Source organism: Pezoporus wallicus, unplaced genomic scaffold (genome assembly GCF_028554395.1).
Source record: "Pezoporus wallicus isolate ANWC-B61680 ecotype Strahan unplaced genomic scaffold, APGP_CSIRO_Pwel_v1 contig_3181, whole genome shotgun sequence".
NCBI lineage: Eukaryota > Metazoa > Chordata > Aves > Psittaciformes > Psittacidae > Pezoporus > Pezoporus wallicus.
The window spans coordinates 2,737,005-2,761,394 of NW_026641700.1; the positions used below are offsets into that span (position 1 = coordinate 2,737,005).

General features: G+C 41.5%; 1 protein-coding gene across 9 annotated transcripts in view; it reads right to left on the reverse strand.

Moving 5' to 3' along the window:
- Positions 1–24,390, reverse strand: part of RARB (retinoic acid receptor beta) — a 325,319-nt gene that overhangs the window by 89,765 nt on the left and 211,164 nt on the right. The window contains exons 1-2 of one of the 9 annotated variants that reach the window (XM_057424978.1): positions 6,803–7,202; positions 6,447–6,578 (exon numbers count right to left, since the gene is read on the reverse strand). The exons of 5 other annotated variants lie outside the window; for them this stretch is intronic. In XM_057424978.1, the coding sequence (XP_057280961.1) occupies positions 6,447–6,561 (115 nt within the window). In that variant the 5' untranslated portion in view covers positions 6,562–6,578; positions 6,803–7,202. Of the gene's footprint in view, positions 1–6,446; positions 7,206–24,390 lie in introns of those variants that run through there. 3 more of the 9 variants (XM_057424977.1, XM_057424976.1, XM_057424980.1) reach the window with 3 other exon arrangements.

A 24,390-nucleotide genomic window follows, 5' to 3' on the forward strand; every position in this document is an offset into this window, starting at 1 on the left:
ATGCAAGTTCCCCACTCCTATTCAGATTACTAAAATGAGCTGAAGGAAGCTAGATTTTTCCCTCTTTTCTCCCCCTCAAAATAAGCACAATGCACAGTGACCACAATCATATTAATCTGCTGCCACTGGGACTCAATCCTGAGCAGCTGCTAATGATGAGAGAGTATATGAAGGGATAATTTTGCTATTAAAATCTATATTACCACAAGTTTGAAACCACTCAAATAAGTGATGGGTGGACTTTAATGCAAGGAAGCAAACTGGGAATCAGGGAAATCCGAGGCAGACTATATACAGGGACAAAACCTCAGCTGACTTGTAAATGTAATGTTTTCATAAGCAAAGTCCTACTTTAAGTGTCTCTATTTCCACTGTTAACGTTCTGAACTCTGTCATTTAATTAGTTTTTCATACAGCTTGGGGATAGTGGGGAAGTCCTTTAAAAATTTTTAACATTTAATGAAGGTTCTAAATAGTATTTGGTCATTTCAATATGTTGCCTGTTTTTTAAAGTGCTGAGGGAGCTCCTAGATGCTCAGCATACTTGGAAATGAAGCCATGAAATGTGGATTTAGGATGCTAACTTTAGGCTACTGTTTCTGACATTCTTAACTTTTGAAACGTATTTGCTCATACAAAGACAGATAATAAAATCCCAAACCTTAGATTATTTTTAAAGAGACAATTTAAACCCCACGTTTTTGGTTGAAAGTTGTTTGCTGATTACAATTAAGAGGAACAGCTAAGATTACTGTGAGTGAAAAACTGCACAGAAAAATCATTTCCACATGATACCAGTTTGTTTATTTTGTACCTAGAATATGGTTCTCATAAAAAGGCAGCAGCAGATGAAAGACATTACTCTTGGTTTGCCTGATAGAAAATCCAGCTTTTCTGCCCTCCTGCCTATACCGTTTCTTGCAGTACAGAGAAAATGATTATTCTGTTACTTTAGAATAGTTTTGAGCATTTTGTGGCTTGTATTTTCATGGTTCCATTTGGTTTGAAAGGGCTTGGATTTCAGCAAGAAGTGGCATGGGTCACAGTGCAGGGGGACAGACTTCATGCACGTGAGCAAAGGTCAGAATCAATCATAGCTTTGTATTACCAGGCCTATTACTTTTGGCAGTTTTCCCTGCCAGAAGGGGCTAAAATATTTGCTTCCCAAAAGGACTAAATATCAATAGGGGGCAGGAATATAATCAGCTTCTCAACCACGCAGCAGTGAGAAATGAGGGAAACAGATCTCCTTGCCGTAGCCACTACGCCATCTAAACGTTAGATGCAACATTTTCAGCAAAAAGTTGAAAGATTTCACAGCACAGTGACTTGAAAAGGACAATAGGCCTATTTAGGCAATTATATTATGCAGGCTTTGTTATTAGGCAGCCCTGCTCAGTCCCAGAAAGTCTGGATAATCAAAAGTGTCTAAGTACAGGAAGGGGAAAAGTACAACCCCACCCTCCCACACAGCCGCTGCCAGGACCTCTGGATTTGAAGGGTAAAGTCTATTTACTGAAGCTCCTTGGCCATTTTATGCATCAACTGATATCGTTCCTCATGGGGCTGCCCGCTACCACCTAGCAAAGCTCTGGAAAGCCTTCTGAAACCACAGCTAATTTGTCCTCAGCTGCCCACCCCTGTAGATGCTGCCAGCCCCCTAAGGCAGAAACTGTGAGGGGGAGAGGGATGCTCCCCCCTACTCGCACGCATACCAGCACTGGTCCTCATGGCCAGACAGATCTCACAACTCATGGTAGCTGTGCTCTGCTTTTGAGGTCTCAATAGGACGGGGCCCGGCGCAGCTGACCGCGGCAGACAGCAGTCCTGAGTACAATGTCTTTTTCACAACCCCGCTCCCAAATCAAAATGCTGGCTGTGTAACACAGCCACACTTCACCGCCTGTGTAAAGGGCAGTATATAAATTAGACCTGAGCTAAAACAGTCACTTGGGATGTTTAGGAGAGGTGGAAGCATAACCGCCAACCGGGGCACCTCTCTCTCCATAGAGCCTGGTGCAGGCACGACATACGCATGGTTAAGGAAGACAGCTCAGCAGTAAGCAAGGATTTAAGTGGACGTGAGGATGACTAACTTTGCTGTCTGAAACATCTCTCTCTTTCAACTCCTTAACTTCACCACAGCCCTCTTCGAGGCAAAGCAGCACCACGACAGCCTGGCTTTGTTTTGACAAGTTGCACCTTGGCTGCACAGGTTCATTAGGCAAGCAGGGAGTCACCCAAAGATACACTGCTTCTCCTCCATGCTTACCCACTCAGACTTCACCAGCAAACACCTCTCATCATTTTTGCCTGCTGGAGTTTTTGACAGTGGTGTATGTCCGTTACAGTTTTCCTGTGCCTGCAGCATTTTCCTGATACAGGCTGACTGTATCAGGGTCCACCTAGAAAACAGTTGTTCTCATTTCAATTAATCTGGAAGAAAACTATGCATTTTTTTTAATGAAGGGGATCAGAAACAAACTCTCCTCATCACATATTTCAGGGTATTAAGCTAAGAGTATAAAAGTTTAAACAAAGACTGTATCCCTGAGCAAATCAGTCCTAGTGATTTAGCTGTGAGTTTATAGATGAACTTTAAAGAAAATAGCCTGGTTCAAGCAGATCTTGCCTTCTGGGCACTAGCAAACACACCTGCAGCAATTTGATACTCGGGAATGCAGATTACAAGTTCTTCACTTCAAATTGTTTGTTTTTAAACTCAGAAAGATGAAAGAAAATTAAGTACTGAGCATTTTTTTTCTGTTGAGCACAGATGTTTCCAGTGCTTGCAGGGAACAAGAATCTTTACTCAAAAGTTGCAATAATCCAGAATTCAGAAGGAAAATGCATGCCTTCTAGAGTCAGTCTTCATGAACTTTCTGAAAGTTAATACCTGATAGATCCTCTCCAGGAAAACACTTCCCACCAAACTGAAATAAGAACTGTATACTGTGTGAGTATATATATATATATACTCGACATCCTATTATGTTCTGCTGCCATATCCATAATATTCTTCTAAGTCTAATAACATGTGGTAGGGCAGTAGTTTTCTACTTGATATAATTAGCTGAAACACTACATGCTGCCAAACAAACTTACTCTTGTTTGGGGCCTGCTGATTTGGTTTTTTTGCCTGTTTAATTAATGAAGACTAATGAAGATTTTTTTAATAAGCTTTTCTAAGGCCAAATCACCAGTCCTTGCAGATCCTCTCTCATGGCCTGTCCTGTTCCCACTTCAGCAGTATTTAGTTAGCTCACATTTCACCAAAAGTTACTAGTTTTCTCTCAATATGTGTTGCTGCACTATGAGGGAGTAGAAAATTCTACCTTACTTGAAAAAACTCTGAATTGCTTGTTCTTGCAATATTTACTATTTTGCTGTCACGAGAATTATAAGTGTCTGATTTGATTAGTGACCTGATTTTTATCTTATGAGAAAAGGTGTGAGAATGACTCATGATTATAAGTGAGGCTGATTCTACTCTCATTTCTGAGTATTTCTTTGCATTTAACATTTCTTTGCAAATAAATAATTTCCTTTTAAATCCACAATATCTAATATCACATAAAACATAAAGAGCACAAAACTGGGTATTTTTGTGTGTGCTCTTAACACATCTTGCAACATACAGTGGCTAACGCTTGCACTGCAAACCCATAGCAGGTTTTTCCTCCCACAGGCGGTAGGAAAAAAATGCCACACAAGTTAAGGTCGTGTGTGTTGTGCCTTACGCTTTATTTTTACTTTGCAGACCCTCGCGGACTAGCAAATTCGTGATGCTGCAGGACTGTGCTTCATTAGTGAATCGTAATGGCATTAACATACTGAAGATGTACTGAAGTTGGAGACCTAAAGCATTCCGCCCTAACCCCTGCAATTTCCAGTTCTGCCAGCATCTGAGCTGAAACCCTGATGCTGTCTGAGATTGGTACTAGCCTGTTCAGAGTCTGCACTATCCATGTATTAGTCCCTTAACAACCATTTACCTTTTACTCTACAATCACATCTCTATCAAAGCAATATTTCTAAGGTCTAAAGCAATAGCTGCAGGTGTCCTGCTTTTATGGCAGAGCCAAAAATAAAACAACAAACTAAACCAAAAAACCTATCACATGTCTAGCACTTTCAAAATTTGGCTACAATTACACTGAATTAAATTACAGAGGTCTTCATAAAAACAGAGAATCAGGAAACACTCAAGTTAATGTTAAACATTTCTATCTTTGTATTTACAAGCACTGGAGCAACCTTTAAACCATGAAAAGTTTTCTGCACCACAGAAATTCTGGTTTTGTCATTATTTTTATGAGATGCAAGATAAAAATCTTACAAGTTGAGAGAATTTTAGTGTTTTATAATCCACTTACATGTATTTACCCATACACATGAAGTGCTTACAGTTTCATCAAAATTAAAACCAAAGCTGCTTCTAGAAATCAAAGAGAATTATTCATTTGGACCTTAACTAAACTGCTTTTCCACATTTCTATAACATTAACTTTCACAGTTCAAATTACAGCCAATGTATTATGATTCAGGTTTCGGCCTGATTTTAAATTCCCATGCAGTGAAGATTAATCCTACTGCTTACAAAGTTACAAGACTGGATTCCTGAATGCATTTTCCTGTATTTTTTTATTTACTCTTGTTAATAGGAGTTCTTTGATTAACTAAACTTTGCTGTTATCAACACTTGTCTCTTATCACAGGCCCTAGGCAAATGACATATTTACCACTCATTCCATTCTGATAAGGGTAATCCTGTGTTTAACTTGCCCAAGAACAACCACCATATATTTTGTTTTTAAGAATCCTGCTTCTAGGTATTAACAGCATACAAGAGAATGAGAAGGGCGTTTTGAAGCCAGAAGTTATTTAAAGAACATTTTGCGAACGTAAGCTTTTTAACAACAGCATATGCCTCCTACTCCAGGAAAGTTTATTTAATTCCAGGTTCCATAATATTACCACTGAAGTTATACTAAAATTTAAACTATGGAAAGAGGAAAATACCTTTCTAGTAAAACATCTGTTTGAGTTTTTTTTTTTTTTTGTTTCCCCTAACTGAAGCTCACCCATAGCTAGAAACATTTTAATATAAAAGCTTTGCTTTGTATCTTGTTTGAAGCATTTTGAAAACAGCACGGAGAAAATAAACATCCCATGTTGAACTTCACAGCTCATTTTAGTTTTAAAGACATCAAAACATTTGCAGTGTGGTAGGCTGGTAGTCACTGAGTTTTACAATTCTCTTTTCATTACTCAACCCACACAAACGTCATATGGTGACTGAAAACTTTTAAGCACAGTGAAAAACACTTTCACAAAACATTTTTTTCTGTTCCACCCTCCACCCCTTTGAAATAAACCTTACTGAAGGAAAAACTACCTAATTCCTAGGTAACTTTTTAACGTCCTGCAGAACAGTTTCAAAAAGCATTACACAGTTAATGGTGGACTGAAGTGCCTGTGAGTGTGCTAAAAACGTTTTGATAGATAGCCAAGTCATTTATCTACATCACCGTCAGTGCAGTGAAGCATCCTGCAAGCTTTTATAAGCTGTATAAGGTAATGCTTTCTGGCACTTTTTGTCATTTCTCAAACTTTAAACGGAGGTGATAAAATACTGCCATTGTTAACCATCTATGTACTTCAGCAACAAAACAAGACCCTATAATACAATAATGCATTTTCAGAAGTGTCCTGCCACTAACTCTCCCTCCTCCGTTACCAGTGCGACGCTGCCTGAATCTCAAGGTAGAGAAGTAATTGATGGTTAAACTCAAAGGGTGTTCACAGTAAGTAGTTTTCTAGCAAAACAGCAACTTCTTAGAGCAACAAAGTGAAGAGGAAAGGTGGCAGCAAGGTCAGTACAAAGAAATATTGCCTTTTCTTAGGAAACTTAAAACTACTGTCTGATTTTTGGAATGGCATCTACCCAATGCAATTCCATGCCTTTTCAAGAACTGTTCAGAGCAGTATTTTAATTGCTTGGCTGCTCTGCTAAAATGCACTTTGAGACAACACGCATCTAGATTATCAGAGGCACGATAAAATTAGATTAAGGAGACACAGAAAAAAAACCCCTACCACAGAGATGTTATGTAAATTTGTCCACTGGTTGGAGTTTTGCAAGTTATTTGCTCTATTACATTATAATTTTATGTGTTCCTGCTTGGCTCCACAACTGTTGTTAGGATCAATATGCTCCATGAGAAGGGATAAACAAAAAGCAGTCTGGTGTTTCTTTGCTTTTTTCTTCCTTGGCAAAAGGAGAAAAAAAGCTTGCAAACCACATTTTACAAAACCCCCCCCCCCCCCCCCCCCCATTATCCCTGTGCTTAATTAAAAATATTTATGTTTCAAATACACAATAACAACAACAACAAGAATAATAACAGCAGCTTTAAATTGGAAAAATAACAGTTGGGACCTACATTGAGCACTGTGTCGGTGTTGCCACTCTGTTTGTGCCAATCCACTGAAGCATGCTTTGAGAGCCTTCTCCTGGAGCATGCAGGAAGACGGACTCGCAGTGTAGAAATCCAGCATCTGAGCAGGGCTCACTGCTAGAACATCCATACAGTCAAACATGATTCCCCCTGCACAGAATGCCTGCAAAAGTGCTTTCCTCTAGGTGTAGAGGAAAATGGCACATAAAAGTACACCCAACTCCATCAAACTCTGCCCCTTTTTTGGCACGTAGGCTGTTGGTCTTTTTCCCAGACCAGAATCATGAATTATGACAGACAACACAGCTAAAAGCCTGTAATTGATCCAAATGATCATTTACCATTTTCCAGACTGCCCAGCCAATCCAGCAAGATGGGGGGAAGCAAGCGGCATTCCAAGTTTTAGTTATTGCGAATTTCCCCCCCAAATCTCTTTAGACTCAGTCCCACTCCTCGGGCGCTCGCCGGGTGTGTGCCGTGTCCCGCGTTGTGCCGATCACCCTCCTCCCCAGGATAAAACAGCTCCGGCAGGGACTCGGGATCCCCCTCGGCTGTGAATAGATGCTTCTGCCTCTGAACAGCTCACTTCCTACTACTTGTGTCACAGGGAATGAAAGATTGAATTGCCTAATATATGCGAGTGAACTTTCCGTGAACCCTTCCCAGGCTGCTAACCTTCAAATGACCCAAGCGGTCTGACATCACCAGCTCCCAGGATTCTCACACGCCTTCACAACTCCCAGCAGCCCTGCAAACAAGCAGGCAGGCGAAAGCAGGCGGGCGGGCGGGCAGGCAAGGGCTCGCCCCAGCGCTGCCAGAGCCGCGCCGCTGGTGCTGAGCGGGCACAGCCGCGGCGGGCGCGGACCGGGAGAACTTGCAAACAGACCTACAGTAATAAAGTCCCAAAGCAACCAAAAGCCAGAGGAGGAGGGGAATGGGGGTGGGAATTGAGGCAGCGATGTTTTTGGACGTTGTGGAGAATGAAGCTCAATCTGCTAAAACTTCTGTGCCTGCCCCCCTCCCCGCCGCCCCATTCCTTTCTTTAGCAGGGAGGCCATGAGTGAGGTGCAGACGTCTGCTGATGTACCAAAGCTTTGGGCTTCGCTTCAACTAACGCGGTGGCAGGACTAGACTCGGAGCAGCCTCACAGCCTAATGCAGCCCCTCCGCACACCAGCAGGGACCCCTGCTCAGTGCCATCATCTGAGACACGGCTGGTGCCAGCTCTACTCCTGGCAGAGACCTCAGAGGCCATTCCCTCCTCGGGCGTGTGGGTGGGTCAGGTCCATCTTTCATCCCTTAACCCTGGCTCCTAAACCCCCCAGCTCTTCCAGGTCTCCCCAGCGGGCCAGATTTGGCAGATGCCATTGTCCGGGAGAACCTGTCCTCACCATTCATCTCAGAGGTAGCCACACATCCTCTCTTCCCCCCAGCCCAGCCGCCAGTGGGTCCTGCCTGTCTCTGATTAGCAGAGAGGGGCTGGTGTCGGTCGTGTGGCCCTGGAGGGTTTGTATCAGCTTTCAGAGGGCTAATGAGCCCCAGCTCCCTGGGAGGGCAGAAAGGCCACGAGCAGGTGCCTGGGGAACAGGACCCACACCAGGGTGCTGGGAGGGCAGATCATGGCTGCCCCTCACAGCCAGTTTGAAGGCATGGGGCTAACTCCCACCAAAACACCCACTGAGGTCCCTGCAAAACCATGCTGCCGGCAGCCCTCCCTCATGGCAGGACTACCTGTCAAGGCCTTCCCAGGGATTGTGCTGGCATACCATTTGCATCAAGCCAGCAGGTAGCCCTGTGCTTTTCAGGTAAATAAGCACTTCCTGCAATGTCCTGCTGACAAAGACTCCATCGAGACCTCCGCAAACCCTCACTCCTATGGACACTTTGCTAATAAAAACCCTCAGCCCACTGGAAAGCACATGAGCTCAACAACCACGTGCACGCTTGTGTTTTAAGCAAATGAGTCAAGTTGCCTCAGCCCTGGTGGACTGAGCACCAGTCCAGAGCCAGGTTTCCCGAGGCATGGAGAAACCTCGCTTCCCACCCTAAAGCTAGCTGGGGTTCAGAAACTGGGAAACAAACCCTTTGATTACTGCCTGTAAGCCCAAGACGGGAGTCAGGCGGAGCAGGGGACACTATGTGCAGACATGGCACACAACTGGTGACTGTAAAGACACACCAGGGAGAGACTCACTGTGGGACCTGCACAGCCACTTTAATGAATGCAATGTCCCCTCTCCACAAAAAGTCCTTTGATGAACCGAAAGCTCTCTGATAGTGCCTGCTGATTGTATTAACAAAACTTTTACACATGTTCGGGAATTCAATGAGAAACCAAAGCACAACAAAACCCTCCACACAGCACACACTTGTTCCCTGAAACTGATACACCCACACTGAAAACCAGCGGCCAGCAAAAAGACCTGCTGCAATCTGGAAGCAAATGCACGTGAAGAGATAAAACCAAAAGCTTTTCTTACTCAGCCTCCTTCGCCTCCGAGGGGAGAGCTCTGGCTGTCCCTGCAGCAGGCAGCCTCTCTTCCCATCTTCCCTCCAGGCAGAAGAGTTATAAATGCTGGAGTTCAACAGCATCTTTTTAAGGCCTTTCTCAGTCCATTGGGGTGTCCTACCCCCACTGAAGAAGCCCCTGCACTCTGTAAGGCAAAAGTTATGGACAGCACACACTTACTGAAAAAGCTATCCTTCAGGGAAGGGTTGTTTAAACCGTTTCAGCCCAGCAAGCAGCATTTCTGTGTCAAAAAAGTAAGCAGAAAAGCAGGTAAATTTTTGTTCAAAACTCAGCTGGCCACGTTGCTACAATTTTGGTTTGAGTGGCAAAGCTAAATTAAAAGGCACTATTTTCTAACTAGGTAACGCAGGATGCATGAGAAGTTTGGAACCTGTATAACGTGTTGCCACAAAAATAACTGGAAAGCATGACACACAACACAGTATGTTTTGTCAGCCTCCAGTTTAGGGAGAAAACAGCAACTTGTAAGGACCAAGCCTCTTGGAACAATTTAAGCTTATGCCAAGAAAAATATATAGCCTATGTGAGTCAAAATAAACAAAATCAGACAAACAGAAATACAGTTATGTTTATTCCATTAGCATATTGTGTTTAAAAATAAAACCTGCCCATTTTACCTCAAAATGTAGACTGGCAACTTCTGAAGGTAAATGTCAGGAAGTCACACCTTACTGTGTGTGAATTGAAAAGGATGGCTTTTTCTCACTGTCTCTAAATGAGCCAGGTAGCTCTCACGTTTTATTACAAGTAATAGTTGTGCTAATGCTTATACTTATTACTAAACCCACACGCAATTAACAAATCCTTCAAATAGCCTCATAGTTTGCTCACATACTATTTCTACAATACAGTAATTTATGTATCTCATATTTCAAGCATGGTACTTGTTTTTCTTAAACAGATTATCAGGAAAAGCTACATTCATAAAATGGGGTATTTTCTAATTTAGATCAGTATTAACCATGATTATTGTGATAACTAGTAGCCCTCTAATTCAAATGCAATGAAACATTAAGTGTTGCCACATACTTTAAATGCCTACCCAGCTCCCTTAGAGGTGTGAGTAGGCAACAGCTCTCCAATATCTTCCACTTTATCTGTGTAAAGAAATTGTGATTTCACATCACCGCTTTGATCTGTTTTCTCTCAGACTATGATGGCAGAAACTTTACAATAAACATATTCTTAGCCACAAGTGAAATAAAAAGCAAAAGTTCAAGTCAGAAATGTATTTCCTCTGGTGTTACTGTATATCTGTCAGTGTGACATAACACATTTGAAACCCATAATCATAAAACAAAAATTTACAGCCAAGGTTTAGGGTCTACATCTGTTTCTCTGGTTTTTGTACTGCAATTACCCACTGGACAATTCAGAAAGCAGCACTATGAATCATGTACTGCACACATTTGTGCTGGTCACTTTTTTGTTAATACAAGAGAGTGAGCATGCCGTAATATGCTTCACCAAGAGAAAGAGAGCATTAACTGGAATTAGGATGAATGCACTGGGCTCTCTAACAAAAATTACTTTACTAGACGGAACAGAATATTCCTGGAATATTACAGGCATATTTATAGGATGGAAAAATTAAGTATTACATGCAAAAATTCTCCCAAACGAAGTACCTCAGGGGCAGCAGACTATTCTTTTTTTTTTGCATGCATTTTACTATTAATCAAATGTAGCACTCTCTTGGAACAGTTTTGACAGCAGAGTAAATGGTTACTAGTGAATGATGTTTGTGTTTAAGCAATGAAAGCAGAGACAAAGTGATGTTTTCTTCTACTCCCTAGGCAAGAGCTGACACTAAGCTTGCTGCCTCAGCTTTGATACTCACGGATTCCTTTGTGTCAGTTGCTGGGAGAATCACTGGCAGTTCACTAACCCTGCCTCACACACAGAGGCTTTGATTTTTACCTCTTCATTGAGAATAGATGTTAATATGAAACAGTACTTGTCTGCCTTGGCATGTTCCTCACTCACCCTCCAAGTAGTGACCCAGGGTCTCAAAATCTGAAGACCTGAATCCCCCCACACTACATGTATTTTTTTAGTGTAGACGGATGTTTTCCTTGCATCTCAAGCACATGAATGATGTCAAAAGATTATGGGAAAGAAAATCACTGAGTCGCAAGAAAATTGCTGGATATTTAAAACTCCAAGGTAGTCCTGGGGAAATGGGTATCAATCCTCAGCAAGTATTGCCCTGAAGAAAACAGTAAAATTACTGGCATGAAGTGGCACAAATGACATGGAAAAGTATGAATTACAGTGAAATTAAGTCAAAAGGGGGGGGAGTTCTGACTGCTGTATGCTACTTATGCACAGCTCACAAAGACTGAAACAGGAATTTGCACATAACAGGAAGAGTTACTTCAGGCCTGAAGTATAACAGCAACTGGCAAAAGACTATTCAGTGCAGAGCAGTATTTTATTTTAGATGGGAAAAACAGAGTTAGTCAGCTCCAAACCCAGAACTCAGGCATGCAACCAGTCTGTGAGCCACTTAGTGATAAAGGCTTTTTGTCTGTTTTAATCAGTAGGTATGTATTCATAAAGATGCCTTTAAAGCTGATTACTTAACTTAAAGGCTATAAAAATAATTCATCTCCACTAACTTGAGCACATGACCACATTTCTTAGAATCCAAACTGCATTGTACACTCCTTTGGCTGGGAGCCAGGGGGAGAGAACTGCCCTAAATGATAAAACTGGAAGTGTATCTGGTTCAGCAATCCATTTCTAAGAGTGACTGCTACTAGGTCTAAGGAAAATACAGAAATCCCTAGTGATTGGCAGAGTACAGCTCACCCATAGGTCCTCTAATAGCCTGTTCTGTAACAACAAATCAGTTAAGCATTAAAGCATGAGATTTAATATCCTTTCCAGATTTTTTGGAAATAGTCCCGATGTTCTAGATATGCACATATAGCCCATGTCTTTTTGTACTGTGATCAACTCAAATGACACAGAAGGAGATAGCAAGTTAGTGGGCTGTGAGACAAAGAAAGATAAGTGTATTTTTAAAAACACTGTAGAACTCATCCATGTTGCAAATAGAGGAAAAAACACAGACCGAACTGCACCTGAGGCACCAAAGGCAGACTGCTGGAGGCTCCAGAAAGGTTGTCATCATGTGCCTGAAGAGCGGATGACATGCATTTTTGAAGTACATACAAAGAAAAAGCATTATTACATTAAAAATTGCCTACATACTGACTCTATACTTGCTGTTTAGGGTGATCCTGCAGTGCAAAGACCACTGCTAAATGGAAAGGGAGGAAAGGAAAGGAAAAAAGTTTGCTTCCTTTTGTTTTCTTTTTAAATGACCAGAAACTCTTGTTTCAAGGTTTAGCCATGAAAAGAGATTTTCACTGCTAGCCTATAAATCCCTCAAAACATTGAGTTATAATGAAAATCCTGAGGTAACTGGAGTGCCATGCATGGTACTGACACATTGCATTATATAATCCAGGGAAAATGAGGGACGTGAGATCTATAAAGTATAAGTAGAAGCAAGATGTAGGAAAGAGCAGAAGAGCAAGTAGAAATATTGAATATTAAACTGTAGAGAATACTACTTCTAATAGTAAAGTTTCCTATATGCTGAATATGCATATAGGTGTAGTATATTGGCTGAAGGTGAAAGAGCACAGAGCTCCATTAAAAAGAAAACAGAGATTCCAAAAGGCTATTCGAGTAACTGTTTTGTTTCTTTTTTTTTAAGGAGGGGATGGGGGAAGGAAAGAGTTACCTAATAAAAGGATAGCATTTCCTGATGTTCTGAAATCCTGAAAGGTGCCTCACAGTGTGTAATTAAATAAAATGAAGAATAAATTGAGTTCCAAATGGAGAGAACTTACAACCTGTAGTTGCATCCAGAATCGGAATAGAAACTGAGACAACAGTATTTCTAGAGGTTCACTAATGGCAGTTTAAATTCTTAATGGAAAATTAGCCCTAATTTTTTTTTGCAACAAAAGATCAAAGTTACCAAGAAGTAATTGGAACTACAACTCAGTGCAGACATACATCCCAACAAAGATTAAACCTTACTTAAGCCCTGTTTGATTTAAGACAAGACTTAAGCAGCATTTAGGGCTTGTGCTCGTGCACTGCTGCAGGGACAACATACATAGAGGGATCCCAGAGACCAGCAACAGCCAGAAACATGCTTTATGCAGACTTCTGGTCACATAAAGCCTGATAAAGATTGGACTGGATTATGCCATTAGTGCAAACTGCAATAGATCTACTGGGTTACAGCCCAGCTAGAATTAAACTTGACTAGGGATGTTAATGATAACAGGAAGGGATTCTACAGGAACATAGCAAATAAAAAACAGACTAGGGACAACGTAGGCCCCCTCAGGAAGCTCTCAGGAGAACTGGCTACACAGGATTTGCAGAAGGCCGAGGTTCTGAATGACTTCTTTGCCTCAGTCTTCACTGGCAAAGGCTCTGACCACACCACCCAAGTCTTGGAAGGCAGATGCAGGGACTGTGAGAATGAAGACCTTGTGCCCACTGTAGGAGAGGGTCTGGTTCAAGACCATCTTAAAAATCTGAATGCACACAAGTCCATGGGACCTGATGAAATCCATCTGTGGGTCCTGAAGGAGCTGGTCAATGAAGTTGCTAAGCCACTGGGCATCATATTTGAGAAATCATGGCAGTCAGGTGAAGTTCCCGAAGACTGGAAAAAGGGAAATATAACCCCCATTTTCAAGAAGGGGAAAATGGATGACCCGGGGAATTACAGACCAGTCAGTCTCACCTCTGTGCCTGGCAAAATCTTGGAGCAGATTCTCCTGGAAGGCATGCTAAGGCACATGAAAAACAACAAGGTGCTTGGTGACAGCCAGCATGGCTTCACTAAGGGGAAATCCTGCCTGACCAATTTGGTGGCCTTCTGTGATGGGGCTACAGAACTGATGGACAGGGGTAGAGCAGTTGATGTCATCTACCTGGACTTGTGCAAAGCATTCGACACTGTCCCACACAACATCCTTGTCTCTAAATTGGAGAGACATCAATTTGACGGATGGACCACTTGGTGGATAAAGAACTGGCTGGATGGCCGCACACAAAGAGTTGTGGTCAATGGCTCAATGTCTGGCTGGAGACCAGTAACGAGTGGTGTCCGTCAGGGATCGGTGTTGGGACCGGTCTTGTTCAACATCTTTGTCGCTGACATGGACAGTGGGATTGAGTGCGCCCTCAGCAAGTTTGCTGATGACACCAAGCTGTGTGGTTCAGTTGATACCCTGGAGGTAAGGAATGTCATCCAGAGGGACCTCGACACGCTTGTGAGGTGGGCTGATGCCAACCTCATGAAGTTTAACCATGCCAAGTTCAAGGTCCTACACCTGGGTCGGAGCAATCCCAGGCACAGCTACAGGTTGGGCAGAGAAGAGATTCAGAGCAGCCCTGTGGAGAAGGACTTGGGGGTATTGGTCGATGAGAAAATGAACACGAGCCGGCTTCAGTGTGCGCTCACAGCCCAGAAAGCCAACCGTATCCTGGGCTGCATCAAAAGGAGCGTGACCAGCAGGTCGAAAGAGGTGATCCTGCCCCTCTACTCCGCTCTTGTGAGACCTCACCTGGAGTATTGTGTGCAGTTCTGGTGTCCTCAACATAAAAAGGACATGGAACTGTTGGAACAAGTCCAGAGGAGGGCCACGAGAATGATCAGGGGACTGGAGCACCTGCCGTATGATGATAGACTGAGAAAGTTGGGTCTGTTCATCCTGGAGAAGAGAAGGCTGTGTGGAGACCTCATAGCAGCCTTCCAGTATCTGAAGGGGGCCTATAGGGATGCTGGGGAGGGACTCTTCATTAGGGATTGTAGTGATAGGACAAGGGGTAATGGGATAAAACTTAAACAGGGGAAGTTTAGATTGGATATAAGGAACGAGTTCTTCACTGTGAGGGTGGTGAGGCACTGGAATGGGTTGCCCAGGAAGGTTGTGAATGCTCCATCCCTGGCAGTGTTCAAGGCCAGGTTGGCCGAAGCCTTGGGTGAGATGGTTTAGTGTGAGGTGTCCCTGCCCATGGCAGGGGGGTTGGAACTAGATGATCTTAAGGTCCTTTCCAATCCTAACTATTCTATGATTCTATCCTTCTACAGGTTGGCATCCTGACACATGTATTCACGCAAATCCAATTCCCGCTTAAGTAGTTCCCAAACCTATATCAAACACTGAAAGAACAGTCCAATATCCTATCTGTGGGCATCTTAAAAAGAAGAATGAAGGTATGAGTGGAAAATGTGCTGGCATAGCTGTCTGGCTAGCAGGGTTAATAACAGTAACAATGTGGTGACAGCACCTGAAATCCACTGATAATGATGGTCATTATGACCACACCTCTGCTCTGCCTGTTGCCCTAACACACTGTTCAATCACACTTTTGTTTTAGCATGCAGATGTATTTTCAGTTTGGGGTACAGCATGCACAAATTTTTACTGTAAATGAGGCAGGATTACCTAGAAACTGATGTATGTATTTGGCAAATCAGCATCCCTTTTCTTTTGTAGCATATCTGCCATTGATACTGTGTGAATTAACTAAGGGCACACGTCCTCTCATCTCAGGATCATTATTATCACTGTAACTATATCGACTAGCCTGAAAAGTTAACTTTGCTAACAGGGGCAGTTTTACAAGCATACAGGTTATCATAATGTAACTACTGCTGAGCAGGTAAGGGAGTCTGTGTATCCCTTTCATGCTACAATAACTCTCCATGACTGTACAAAACTCTTGTCGGATTGCCTTCTCACCCAACATTGTTACACCAATGTAACATTCAAAGGTAGACAAGATCACAGCAAAAATCAGGCTGGGCTGGAGTCCACTTCCATTCAGAACAAGCAATGGCAGCATGCAAGATGTTTACTGGTTTCCAAACTCTACTAGAATACACCTAACAGATTGGTGCATTCCTCAAATTCTACTTGACTTCTGCAATTTAAGCCCACAAAGAAAAATCTGTGTGGTCTCAACCTGCTTCATTAAGCTAGTCCTATATGAGTAAATTGATCTGCAAATTCCCATATTTTTGGTCTGCAAAACTCCCATACTGGGCTGCAGAAGAGATATTGTCTAGACATATGGCTATGCTTATGGAATCATGACTGACACACATGCTTTAATCAAAGAGGAATTACAGAGCTGGGGTGCAGTTACAGACTGTGGTGGTCAGCAGCATATTGCCCAGCAACTGTGAAGTATCATGAAGTTTTTGCCCTCACGGGACCTTTTGTGCTGCATAGTGGAGGATGTGCAATGTGGTCTCTGAGCAAGTAATGCATATCAGGCTTTACGGTCTATAAAACTATCAATTCTGCTTTGCATAAACCAGACCAAAAATCTTCATTTTGATATCTTGAGCCTTCTGACTGAACAATTCTGCACAGACCTTGTCATCACGCTGAAAAAAAACATTACTTTTAATCCATCCACAGTTTGGGGCAATATCTTAAGAACAGGCTTCTCATTCATGGGACACTAATTTTCCACATATTCTCATCAGGCTACCAGAAGAACAGATGTCACCCATTTTTATACAGGGACATGCAAATAAGAATGTATGCATGTAAACTCTTTCCTTCGCAAAAGTGGTTCTGAGATCCTGCCCTTGCTGTATTCATCCATTGTCTTTGGCATGAAGTATACCAAAGGATACGCCAGAAGACAGGGTTATGGCCCAACTTCTTCAAGGACTTATTGAGATTGATGGATGGGGAAAGTAAGCCTCAACTCACAGGAGGTTTAGTAACAAGGATGAGGCATGTGCACACTCCCAATTCTGAGAAATGTGTTGGAATTCTCCTTAAAAAAGCACAGCATTGTGTTATTTACAACCGACTAGACTAAATGACAAGTTACTGAATACATGTTACTTAACGACTTAAAAAAGTTTAAGGTCCACCTGCTGGATTCCTAAATTTATCTAAAACCTGTCTGGTTGGCTGTTTTTTAAACAGACTTACTAACAGTACAAGCGCACACCACTGATACTCAAGCCTATTCTGCTAGCTGAACAACACAGGAACATTATGTCACTCAGAGGCAGGACTGCACAAGCATGTAGGAAAGGCTGAGAGCTTTGCCAACACAAATTATCAGGCAGAATCTCACTGGAAAAAATGAGGCACAAATATCGATGTGAAGTAATTCTTACTGAGAATTGAACGCCATGCTGACAAATACCACTTTATCCTCTTGCTTCCTGTGAGAACCCAACAGCCAAAGCAGAGATTCCTAAGTAGTGATTTTACAAGCCAAGCTTAGTCTCTCCCTCATCTTCTCAGTAGCCTTCAAAGGGACTGTGGGTGGATCTCCTCCAGGAAAAAAGAAAACCAAAACCCTCAGGAGTGCCACCTCTTCCATACAAATACATTGGCACAACCACAGAAGCTTTGCTTGAGCTGTGAGACTTCGAGAAAACAGACCTGACTCTTCTAGGAGAAATTAAAGAATTCATGCTTCAGCCCTCAGGTCTTGAGTGGCTTTAGAGCAGAGGAATTGCTAAAGAGAGAGTCTAACCAGGAAGCAAGGAAAAATAAATACCAGCTTCTTGAAATACCTGAGGCAGGAAGGGACAGCTTAAGATTTGAGATATTTAGCCATTCTTTCTGTGTAAGCAAATGGGCTGAAGGACGCATGCTCAGGTGAGAAGAGAAAGACAGGAGAAGGCTTTCTGGAGGATTGAGAGCAAACCAAGGCATGCTATCTATCCTCAAGTTGTTTGGGAACTCTCATCTTTTACAAGTTTCCTAGTTTTGGTGCACAAGAGATCTTTCTACACACTACTCAAAGCTGTCCAAAGTAACACTTCCAGGGATAAATGCATGTCATTGTACTGTTATTTTCTAACTTTGGTGTGGAATACAATAATTTAAGACTCAGCGGGAGAGTATGAAAGGAGCAGGAGTGTAATTCTAGTCCAGAAAAACTTCAGTAACTGACAACATGTTAGAAACACAAGATAGATGCATTGTATTGTCGGGCTAACTCTCATTGGCTGGAAACCCTGACTCCCAGCAGGGCTCAGTTACATAGCAACTCCTGAGGGCAGATTAACCCTTTCCCAGTTAACACATCTGGCATGATTTAAGAGACCTTTTCTTCCTCCTGCTTCAGAATTATTCCATAGGTTTGGAAAAATCAGTCAGGAAAAAAATGAGTCAAGTGCTACTAGGTAAAAGAAAAGCTATCTGGCTCATGGTGGGATACTGATGGTACAAGGAACAGCATGCAGGGAGGTCAGGTCAGTCTAAATCATATTTTGTATCATCAGATGTTGTGACATGTAGAAAACAATGTAATTTTCATAAAATGGTTTATGCTTAGTCTGTGGGGATCCTATATGGACTGCATTTATCAAGTACCAATGGTCTCTTTCACCCAAATTCACCCATGTCTAGATAATTACTGAAGCTGGTAGGGGTAGTAACTGATCTAGAAGAGAAAATCTCACCATCAGAGAATGTGTTGCTTTCATCCAAAACTGTACAGGCTGACTACTGTAAACTTATACACCCTAGCAAATCTTATCATACTATTTTTTTTCCTAATAGTCCTAATTACTGTCATCAAGTAATTACATGATAATCTCAATTTACTTCATTACAGCAATTTCCCTATTTTGTTTTTAGAACTGCTTTAATTTGTGTGTATGTACATTAAATGTAAGTATAAACATTATATACAATTAGCATTAATACAGTTCCTGTTCTCCTATTTATCAGAAATAACAAAGTTTGCATCTACAAATGTCAAAATTTAGGTCAAAGACTCCTAAAGTTCTCTGTTTTAAAAACGTTATAATTCAGGCCTATTAGTTTACACCTTTGTGAGAGCCTGAGATGGAGGAGAAAGGGCACACATCCTCACTCAGGGTGCACCTTGTACAGTCACACTTCACTGCTGTGAGACGCAACTGTGCATTGTAGTGCACTGTGAAGCTACTAGTTTTACAGTGGAGAAAATAAGAGATCAGGCTGATGTGAGATACACTTATTTCTGACCATCTTCTGGTCATAGCAAGTGAGAACTGTCTGTCTCATTTCTTCTTTATGCACCCAAAAATGGATTCACAGTACTGAAGACACTAACCAAGGCCAGAAAGGGCAGGCACCACTGACACTGCCCATTTCAAACAAGCAGGGCAAGACAATACCCTTCCCTTCCTCTCTAAGACCCAGGGACCCTCTCAGTAGAAGGTTAAGAGGAGAAAAGCCTTGATCCAAGTCTGCTCCTCTTCCCTCACCCACCATTCTCGCATAAGGACACAGAGGTGTAACGCACACCTGCCAGCACCTCTTAATGAAGGATATTCACTACTCAGTAGCAGCTCCTGACTGCTGATTAAGGCTAGGATTAGTCAGAAGAACCAGAAACTGATCTGCTCTAATAACACAGGGAACTTTGTTAAGTTTGTTGTTTATTTGGTTTTCTTCTCAATTGCTTTTATAGGTAACTGTTGCATGTTATTAGAAAGACTACCTACATGGTCAAGTTACCCTTGCTTTTCTGAACATTTCAGACTCTAAAAGTTCATCTGTATTTTGTTTGTATGGTTCTCATAGACCACCTGTAAATCTAGATGGGAGAGAAAGATATAATTTTAAATCATATTGTTTAGTTTGGGTACTTCAGAAATATTTTGAAAATTAATGAGCAAAAATCAATTTCATTTCTCATTATGGATTTTTTTTCTTAAGTTCATATTATTCATGTAAAACTACCACTGATGCCATTGGAAAGGTAGCTTCTAAAAGGGTAAAACTTGAAGGACTAGGCTCACTATGCTTATGCTCTATTGAAAGTACCTTTTCATATACACCTATGAAATATTTATGTTCTTCATTAAATTAATTCCTTCCTGCAAAATAAACAAGATGGTACAAAATATAGGTGTATTCTCATGTCCTGCTACTAAGGTTGGCGATATCCAAATAAATTTGCAACCATATGATTGTATCCATCTCCAGTGCTACTGTATCAGTACTGTAGCCATAATTAACTAGCTGCAGGTCAAATTTTGAATAAATCTTTAGAAATTAAATGTATAATTTGTCAAAACCATATGCCTTCATAAATTGATTATTCAGAATTTAGAAGCTTTTTAATTAGGAAGAAATGTATGCAATACCATGTGTAATAATTACGAATCAGCTCTTCTGTGATATTTTTGTACATCAGCAAAAATTAATACATTGAAAAACATTACTAGGTCATTGCAGTATTTCAATGTCAAAAGAAATACATAATTTAAATGTAGAGGTTAAAGATATTCTCCCGTATCTTTTACATCTTACATAGCTTTATGATCTCGGGACTGGAATCATTAACCAAATACAAAATCAATGAGAAAAAAGATCTAATCTGACCATTTTCAAGTGCAGAGTGACTACAAATGATTTATGCCACTGTAAAACTTTTTTTTACCATAGTTCTATAGTTTTACTAACCAGCATATATTCCAAGTCAAACTTCCATTTTATGCTACACTAAACAGTATTTTGCGTCTCTCGTCTCTTCCAGCTGAAATTGCGAAAGCCTTTAACACTCTAAAAACATTGCCTCTGTAACAAGTATCAGGATGAGGGGTACAACCCTGGTTGCTAAATGGGAAACTAGAGAAAAAGAAGTTAAGTGAAAATCATTCACAGCATGCAAGAAGCTAAAGTTTTACCCCAGCTCCCCTGCGCTCCCCTCCGTGCCTTCACCATGGGCCTATTCAGACTCTGCACCCCCACAAGGGCTCTGGGTACTTCTATCAACATTTCATAGGAGAAGATTTTTTTTGACAGAGAACACAAAAGCTGCTTTGTTGGAAGTCTGGACACTTTTTTTCTACCTAATAAAAACATGAATAGAAGTGGGACCTCAGCAAGCATATGGCAGAAAGTCTGGACTAACCGAAAAAAGGGGCCTAGAAGAGTTTGCTCTCTCTCATTCCCCAGTGTGTTTACTGCTGAATGTATATGGTGTAAATAAGGAGTATGCAGAGGGGGCCATAATGGAACATTGTTTATGTGCACATCCTGGCAAATGCATATACAGCACAGAGACTATTTCCAAGCAGAACATAAACACAAAGGGGGAGTGATGACAAACAAGTATTGCAAGGCAAGAAAAATGTTATTCCATATACAAACCAAACAAACTAAAGTGTTTTCTCCCCTGCTAGGATCCAACTGGCAGCTCTCAGCTGCACACACTATGTAGCTGTTAAAGAAATGAGAGACGTCCCAGGCTTACTGGTTGGCTTTCTTTTTCTTAAGAGACCTTATTATGCTCCCAATATTAAAAAGAAAAACACTTAAGATTTTATTTTACACTCTTACAAAAACACCACAAAACAAAATAGCCCTTTCTTTTGACCTGACTTAAGAGGTGAGGAGATAGAGCTGATGCCGAGAAAACACCATAAGGAATTAAGCTACAGCTTTCCTATGCTGAGTTCCCACTGAAAAACACAGAGATGGTTCTTTCTTCTGAAGGTCTTTCCCACAAACCTATTACATGGCTTTAGCAAGTGACACCAGTGTGACAGTAACTTAGAGGTTTTGTGCTCCTGGCAGGGCTTTTTTTTTCTTTTAATCATTACTCATAAAAAGGAGAAGGGTTTAGAAAACCCAAGTCCCTGCAACTTCAAGATAGTAAAGCAGGGGATGAACTCTTTTGTGTGCTTACTTTTGGATGTATCATGCTTTGACAGCTGCTATGTAAATAAATGGGTGTAATTTTATTCCTTTAAAACTAACTTCAAACACATACCCAACTAAAGGAGGGAGAAAAGATGACATGTAGGAAAACAGACAGCAGAGTGACAACTAGAACCATAGAAAGTCAACTGATAAAGCAGAGCCTTTTACAGAATTAAGAGGCCTCTTTAGAATACTAGAGACTGGAAGCAAGAGGTTTTAGTAAAAGATCATATAGGGTCCAGAGCAAAAATACTTTGTGATGTCTGTCACAGAAATGCAGAGCCAGACTGTGATTTTAAACTACTTTAAGATACTCAGAGCCTGCCTCACTTTCTCCAAAACTCTAGATCCAGACTCAACAAAGCATGAAATATAAGCTCAGTTCCATTATACATGACCAAAACAACCCTCACAAAGCCTCTCGCTGGCCACCAGTTTAACATTTATACTTCTTAGTTAAAATCATGTTTTAGAATTTGAAGGAGCCTTATTTAATGATTTTTGATTTCAAATTCCCCTTGAAAGTGCAAACACCCACCTCATCCCAACATGACATGCATGCCTGCTGCTTGGGCTGCTATTCAGCCAGGGGACTGGAGCACCTCCTCTATGAAGACAGGCTGAGGAAGTTGGGGCTGTTCAGCCTGGAGAAGAGAAGGCTGCGTGGAGACCTCATAGCAGCCTTCCAGTATCTGAAGGGGGCCTATAGGGATGCTGGGGAGGGACTCTTCATTAGGGACTGTAGTGATAGGACAAGGGGTAATGGGTTAAAACTTACACAGGGGAAGTTTAGATTGGATGTAAGGAACAAGTTCTTTACTGTAAGGGTGGTGAGGCACTGGAATGGGTTGCCCAGGGAGGTTGTGAATGCTCCATCCCTGGCAGTGTTCAAGGCCAGGCTGGACAAAGCCTTGGGTGACATGGTTTACTGTGAGGTGTCCCTACCCATGGCAGGGGGGTTGGAACTAGATGATCTTAAGGTCCTTTCCAACCCTAACTATTCTATGATTCTATGATTTTCAGAGTTGTACAGAGGATCTTAGATGGCTGTTGCAAAGCTGAGCCACAGTGGATGCTGTGATGATTTTAAATAAATAAGTTTTTATTAAGACTCTACATCTTATCCTTCACTGTTAAAGAAAGGTATTAAAGTATAGAAAGAATCTTAAATAATTTTGCCAGACCTTTCAACTTCATAATGAGATTGAAAAAACCCTTTTTCTTCTCTTCATCTAAGTTTCAGCAGTTAATTGAGCAATTTGGTTTTCATTTATGGAGAAGTCTTCAGTTTTACAGACTCAGAAGAATGGCTTACAAACATGACCAGTCTAGCATGTCAGAAAATATAGGAAACTAAAGGATGAGGAAGAGATACTCTAAATTACTATTGCTATGCCTTTAAATTTGTATGTGAGTATTATAATTTATTTTACATTTGGGGCTGGTAACACTGAATAACTCAGAAATACTGAAATTAATTCAAGACCTGCAAAAGAGGCAACAAGAAGGTAGTGAAAACACTGAGACAAGCTTTGTATTCCTTACTAATTGTTCAAGCTGTGCAGTCTTGCACATTGTTGTTTACTATATAATTACACAAAAAATAGTATTCTTTATATTCTCCCCATCTCCCCTTTAAATTAAAATTGAGTTGTTATTTTAACCCTACTCAAATATGTAATAAAGTGATGATTATAAATCTTGATGATCACAAAATGCCTTTGATTTATCCCTCAGTTTACTGCCCTTAGCAAACATAATCCTAAAAACAATACACAGGAAGATCTTACAGGCCTCAAAAGGTGGGGGGAGAGCAGGGAATGGCTATATATGTAAAACCTACAGCTTCAGGGCTCATGGCTTTCCTGCTGGGAGGCTTTCTGGATGCTGCTAATAAGGTCCTGCCAATGGGACTGGAAGCATATCTTCATATGAAAAGGCCTTCAGTGTGGGAAGATAAAATTTTCCAGAAAATTTTTAATAAAAAGCTTATAGATGTGGGATCTGAATCTAACAATAGACATAAGTAGCTCTAAATACATAGGAAAACATGAATATTATTAAACGTGGCACGTCCATCCTGCCTGCCCCCCACCTCAAGATCTGTAGTCATGATCACAACAGCATATGCAAAGCTTATGTGAAATACCAGACCTAGCTCTCAACTATTAGTGACCATATGGCCAGTTCAGCACAGGAAAAAAATTAAGATTGGTTTTGCTCTGCTCAGCACTCTGTGCTGTCACAGCCTATAGAATATACATGGATATTTACGTCTGGAATTTAGCAGAGTATACCTGCCTTCTCTTTCAGCCTTGTCCTTAGCCAAGATGCAGCCACCACCCTGTACCACAACGGCCCCTCTGACCACTTTGGGAATCTGGATCCAAACAATATTCAGCACAAAGTTTCTGCCCCTGAATTCCAGAGGGTCTATGCGAAGGCACAGCAATTCCTCCTATATTCATAAATACAATGGGCCAGAGCTCAGTTCCAGACCTGAGGCGCAGCCTGCTTTCAAAGTATCTCCCATTACACTACAGCACTGCCTCAGGGATACCTATGGGGACAGCTCCTCACTCAACTGACCCCTGAACCATGCACGGCGTTGCTGGGGAGAGGAAGCCTGTATGCTGTCAGGCTGGACAACTCACAGGACACCACCCTGGCTC